This window comes from Octopus bimaculoides, chromosome 11 (genome assembly GCF_001194135.2).
Source record: "Octopus bimaculoides isolate UCB-OBI-ISO-001 chromosome 11, ASM119413v2, whole genome shotgun sequence".
Classification (NCBI taxonomy): domain Eukaryota; kingdom Metazoa; phylum Mollusca; class Cephalopoda; order Octopoda; family Octopodidae; genus Octopus; species Octopus bimaculoides.
The window spans coordinates 60468648-60475736 of NC_068991.1; the positions used below are offsets into that span (position 1 = coordinate 60468648).

Genomic DNA, 7089 nt, shown 5'->3' on the forward strand with positions numbered 1-7089 from the left:
ACGTAAAAGCACCCACTACACTCTCTGAGTGGTTGGCGTTAGGAAGGGCATCCAGCTGTAGAAACTCTGCCAAATCAGACTGGAGCCTGGTGTTGCCATCCGGTTTCACCAGTCCTCAGTCAAATCGTCCAACCCATGCTAGCATGGAAAGCGGACGTTAAACGATGATGATGATGATGATGATGATATATATATGATATTGCTGCACCTTTTATGTGTCCATAGCTTACACCGGGTACATCATATGGAGTTTCTACCCATGCCTTTTCTACAGATTGAGCAGGGCCATCTACCTGAAGCAGGTTGTAATTTGACGGCCTTCCTACTTACTAAGACTTTGGTTTTGGCTAGGTTAACCCTAAGGACCTTCGATCCTAGACTTTGCTTCTACACCCTAAATTTTGTCTCCAGTTCTGGCAGTGACTCAGTTATTAGAGCAAGATCATTAGCATAGAGCTGCTCCCAAGGGCAGCCTGTCTTGAATTCTTCTGTTATTGCCTGTTATATATATATACACATATATATGCATATATTTATATCTTTGTGTGTGTGTGTATATATATAAATATACATATATCTTTACTCTTTTACTTGTTTCAGTCATCTGACTGCGGCCATGCTGGAGCACCACCTTTAGTCGAGCAAATCAACCCCAGAACTTATTCTTTGTAAGCCTAGTACTTATTCTATCGGTCTCTCCTGCTGAACCGCTAAGTTATGGGGACATAAACATACCAGCATTGGCTGTCAAGCAATGTTGTGGGGACAAACACAGACTCGGAAACACACACATATATATATTTATATACATATATACGACGGGCTTCTTTCAGTTTCCGTCTACCAAATCCACTCACAAGGCCTTGGTCGGCCCGAGGCTATAGTAGGAGACACTTGCCCAAGGTGCCACACAGTGGAACTGAACCCGGAACCATGTGGTTGGTAAGCAAGCTACTTACCACACAGCCACTCCTGCATATATATATTTACACATATATTTATATATATACAAATATATATATATATATATATACACACACAAAGATATAAATATATGCATATATGTAATATATATATATACACCTCCGTAAACTTCCTAGGTATCTCTCTCACCACTGACCTCCCCTCTGACTCTCCCACCACCTCTACCTTCATCAAACCCACGGGTTCCCACCTCTACCTCAACTTTTCCTCATCCCATCCCTCCTACACCAAATGGGCCATCCCCTTCACCCAGTTCCTCCACCTCTGATGCTTATGCAGCAGGGACCAGGATTTTGAGACCCAGTGCCAGTACCTTGCCCACCAGTTCATGCATCAAGGATATCCATCCACCCTTGTCCAAACTGCCTTTGCCCACACTCATCTAATCGATCACACCACCACCCTCTCTCCTTCCCCCACACCAATTCCCTAACTGCACCCCTCTTCCCCTCCTTTTCCACCCCTCTACCCTACTCCTTCATCAGAGGATCCTACAGGCCTTCCGTCGTCTCCAGCTAGATCCCACCATCCACCTCATTTCCCCCCAACCACCCTTGCCCTCCTTTAAACATGTCCGTAACCTACGTGCTCTACTGCTCTGTAGCACCTTCTTCTCCTCCATCCCAGCTCCACCTAGATCCTTTCCTTGCTCCAGATCCTGCTGCCACACCTGCCCTTTCATCACCAACACCACCTCCCTCACTAGATCCAACCAACTCACCCTCCACATTAGAAACTCCTTCTCCTGCATTTCTTCCAGCCTCATCTATTGTATTAGATGTAATCTCTGCAATAAACTCTACATTGGTCAGCTGGGCTGCCAGCAGGCCGACTGGTTCACCAAACACCTATGAGACGTTTGGCTACAGACGAACACCCCCGGTGCCCGTCATTTCTGCTTGGTCAACCACTCCACCTCTAATATCTCTGTTTTTGGCCTCACCCTGCACCACAGATCCACACACTCCTGACACCGCCTGGAACAGCGTTACATTTTCAGTTAACAAACATAAACTCCTTTCAGACTCAATAAACCCCCTCCTCTTAATGACTGTCTCTATACCCTCCTTAAAAAGTAACTTTTTATCTTACTTTATCTTATTTTATCCTATCTTATTTTTTTACACCATTAACCCTTTCCTTTTCGATTTTTAGCATTTTTTTCCCATAGAATTATTTAAATTTTAATATTATTAATTTTTTATAATTTTTTAATAATTTTTTATGATTATATTAATTTATATTTTATCCCTTTAATTTTTATGTTTTAAGTGTATTAATTTTTAATAATTTTTTATAATTTTATTCATTTCTATTTTAGACCTTTAATTTTTATTTTATTTTTTCATCTTGTACCCTTCCCCCTTTCTTTCCCTATTTTTAATCAATCTTATTTTATTTCTGTATACATGCACACATACATACACATATGTACATATACACACACATGCACACACATGAACACACATATACCTCTCACACACACACAACACATGCACACACATACACCTGCATGCACTCACACACACACATATACACTCACACACATATACACGCACCTGCACACACATGAATGCACATATACTTCACATATACCTCCCACACACACCACACACACACATACATGCACACACACAACACAGATGCATGCACACATGCACATGTACACACACACACACACATACACACACGCACGCACACATGCACACACACAGGAATGCATATATATACCTAACACACACACACACACAACTACATACACATACACACGCATCACACACACAACCCCATGTACACACATACACATACACAAGGGTTTGTAGGCCCAAGGCTATAGTAGAAGACACTTGCCCAAGTTGCTATATAGTGGAACTGAACCCGGAACCATGTAGTTGAGAAGTAAGCTTCTTATATATACACATACATGTGTGTGTGGGAGGGGGGTGCATGTATGTATGTTATGCGTGTGTTTTGTGTCTGTGTTTGTCACCTCCCAGTACCATCGCTTGATGACTGGTGTTGGTTTTTTTTACATATCTGTAGCTTAGTGATTGAGCAAAATAGATTGATAGAAAAAGGTACCACATTTAAAACAAAAAGTACTGGGGTCAATTCGTTTTACCAAAAATCCTTTGAAGTGGTGCTCCAGTATGACTGCAGTCTAATGACTGATGAAACAAGTAAAAGATAAATGAATGACTTTACAACCTTAGAAATTTTGAATGATAACATAGGTGTTGTTAGTCTTACCTGTTCATTGCCAGATGCAACTGGCATGTGTTTGATCTCTTCCAGGTAGAGCTGTAGAAACTCTTTGTACTCAGTTAGTTTGGAGTTGTCCCCTTTCGTCAACTGATTAACATCGGCAATGTCATGAAGTGGTGGCACAGACCGTGTGAACTGACAGGATGACATCAGCATTCGTGGATACAAACTGATTAGCTGGTCAAAACAAGAAAAGAGTAAAAGAAGATATAAGGTTTGTCATTTAAGCTTGATGGAGCAGGATGACACAAAAGGACACAATGGAGTTGGGTAGTTAGGACACTGACCTGAACAAACTACTATAGCCAAGGTATTGATTGTAATACACTAACATTGCTAAAACCATAAAATCCCAACTCAGTCCTATTTCCTTTTCTTCACTTCTCCTCTCCAAACTGATATTCACTACATCCAAACCATTCTCCATCTCTATTTCTTTCTGACATTAATTTCACTTCAGTTCATCATATACCTACCTATCCACCTTTTCTATCCCTATCCACTATCCTCTCTCTTTCTCGCATATTCACCTTGTGCTTTCACTTCACTTTTCTCTCTCTCTCTCTTTCCAGATGGAGAAGTCATGCATTCATCTCTTCAGCAAGACACTCACTCTTATCCTTCTATCACACTTTCATATCCCTCAATATTGTACCCCACTCAGATGAGGCATTCTTCTCTTGCAGGTATTTGGTGACTTCTCTAGTGTTGGTACCACCAAAAAAATTGAAAACACTTAGTACACTTTATGAAGTAGTTGGCATTAAGAAGGGCATCCAGCTGTAGAAACCATACCAAAACAGACACTGGAGCTAGGCACAGCCCTCTGGCTCATTTGTTCATGTCAAACTATCCAACTCACACTAACATGGAAAAATGGACATTTAATGATGATGATGGTAGCACTGACCATAAAATAAGAGTGTTGCTAGGATACAGACTGTAGGATACTAGTGTAGTTAGGACTAGAGCTTTTAAGGTAATGGCAGAGAGTTCTAACTGGATCAGGTCAAGGAGGAATGGAAGTGAATTTCAGAAGGCATGATTTACCCTACAGTCAATTGACATCTCAGACTGAATACCCAAGGTACCCTCTCTCTGGGTAACCATCTAGGAGGACTGTAAAGCAGAACAATGATATAGTGGCACTGGGTCAAGAGGATATGATTGGGGAGTGGGAGGTAATCATAGTACATGAAGCAGAAATGTGAGGAAAAGAAGGGATCTAGAGACATAGTTTGGTTCATTGTGGTAGAGTGTTTGAAAAGTTTTCTTGTTGAGTGTGGGTGGGACATACAGCGTTCTAGAACTCAGTTTCTCTCTCGCTCTCTCTCTCTCTCTTTCTCTCTGACATGCACAACAAAAGCCATTAGCTGCTATTTCTGAATTTCTGGAAAAGTCAACAGATTATTCAGTTAATTGAACTATACTTTCACTATGTCTCTATTTCACAGAAACAATAAAAAATGTGACTAAACTCAATACAATGTACACAAATGTTTTCCATGTATCGATAGTACACACACACACACACACACACACACATTCTTCTTACTCTCGTGTCATGTTCATGCTTGCACATACTTGTCCCCTCCATACCTACCTCTTGCATACAAGATTTATGCACCTGCATATCTTCCTCCCACACCCCCACTATCCCATGCCACTACACTCCAATACTTACATACCTCGTCACACTTATACATATTCCAAGAAACTACAGGCAATCCATATCACCATACCTATAAGCACACCTCTCCCATGACCATTTCTATACATGCATGCACGATCCTGCTTCCTCCTACCCTCCTAAATCGAGAGTACCCAGGTAGATAAAGCAATTAAAGATATGAAGACAAGGAAAGCACCTGGCCCATCAGGAATCACTGTTGGGATGCTTAAAATATTGGGCGGTGTGGGTTATGGTCTTGTCACCCACATCGTAAATCAGGTAGTTCATGAAGGAGTCATACCCAAGGACTGGTGTAACAGCACCATAGTCAAATGCTACAAGGGGAAAGGTGATGCTTTAGACAGAAATAACTACAGGGATAACAAATTATTGGATCAGGTGATGAAAGTTATAGAGAGGGTCATAGCCCAACTAATTAGGGAGAGAGTTAGCCTAGATGGGATGCAGTTCTGTTTTGTCAGACAGAAGCACCATTGATGCTATATTTCTGGTAAGGCAATTGCAGGAGAAATACCTAGCCAAAGATTAACCTTTTTACATGGCTTCTGTTGACTTGGAGAAAGCCTTTGACAGGACCCCCCAATCCCTTATCTGGTGGTCAATGCAAGAACTGGTGACAGACGCATAGCTGGTAAGAACTGTACAAGCCCTGTACAGGGACGCTGTCAGTAAGGTGAGGGTTGGCAACGAGTATAGTGAAGAATTCCAAGTAGAAGTAGGGGTTTACCAAGGATCAGTCCTCAGCCTCCTCTTATTCATTATAGTCTACCAGGCATAAACAGTGGAATTCAAGACAGGTTGCACCTGGAACCTCCTCAATGCTGGTGCCCTTGCTCTAATAGCCGAGTGACTGCCAGAACTGGAGACGAAGTTTAGGGTGTGGAAGTAAGGTCTAGAATTGAAGGGCCTTAGGGTTAACCTAGCAAAAACCAAAGTCTTAGTAAGTAGGAAGGCTGTCAAATCACAGCCTCTTCAGGTAGATGGCTCTGCTCGACCTGGAGAAAAGGTATGGGTAGAAACTCCATATAATGTACCCAGTGTAAGCTATGGACACATAAAAGGTGCAGCAATATCAAAGGAAGGTTAACTGGGAAAATAGTTCTTGTGTGTGGCAGATGCACTGGGGCAATAAACACTGAAGATGTACAGAAAACAGATTCCATCACATTCCAGGGGAAGAAACTAGAAGTAGTTAATAGCTTCTGCTACCAAGGTGACCAAGTCTGTAGTGGGAGTGGTTGCTCTGAGAGTGTAGTGTCTAGAATAAGAATAGCCTAGGCAAAGTTCAGGGAACTCTTACCTCTGCTGGCAACTAAAGGCCTCTTGCTCAAGATGAAAGGTAGACTGTATGATGCATGGGTGTGAACTGCCATGCTGCATGGCAGTGAAACAGGGCCATGAATGTGGAGGACATGTGTAGGCTTGAAAGATATGAAGTTGGTATGATCCGTTGGATGTGTACTATCAGTGTGCATACACAACAGAGTGTAAGCACCCTGAGAGAAAAGTTGGGTATAAGAAGCATCAAATCTGGTGTGCAAGAGAGGTGACTGCGCTGGTATGGCCATGTGTTACATATGAATGAAGACAGCTGTGTAAGGAAGTGCACACTCCCTAACGGTAGAAGGAACCTGTGAAAGAGGCAGACCCAGGAAGACATGGGATGAGGTGGTAGAGCATGACCTTCAAACACCGGGCCTCACAGAGACACTGACAGGAAACCAGCATATCATATTGCCTGATGCATCAGGCAATATGATATGCTTGAGAAGACCCGTTGAGTCAAAATCAATATTGTAGCTGGGACCAGGCCTACCTTACTGGCTCCTGTGCTGGTTGCATGTAAAAAGCATCCACTACACTCTTGGAGAGGTTGGCGTTAGGAAGGGCATCCAGCTGTAGAAACTCTGCCAGACCAGATTGGAGCCTGATGCAGCCGCTGGCTCTCCAGACCCGAATCAAACCGTCCAGCCCATGCCAGTATGGAAAACAGACATTAATTAATTATGATGATGATGATGATGATGATGATATTGTTGTATTTCGGGATGGTCATTTTATTTATTACAATTTTTTTGGCCAAATAAACACACACGCTATATATTTTTTTTCCTTCACTCATTTATTACTGTCATTTTATTATTTTA

General features: G+C 42.1%; 1 protein-coding gene across 1 annotated transcript in view; it reads right to left on the bottom strand.

The window, feature by feature from the left end:
- LOC106883360 (transforming growth factor-beta receptor-associated protein 1) overlaps positions 1-7089 on the bottom strand; it is an 80572-nt gene that overhangs the window by 28119 nt on the left and 45364 nt on the right. The window contains exon 12 of the mRNA XM_052971885.1: positions 3235-3426. Coding sequence (XP_052827845.1) covers positions 3235-3426 — 192 coding nt within the window. The remainder of the gene's footprint in view (positions 1-3234; positions 3427-7089) is intronic.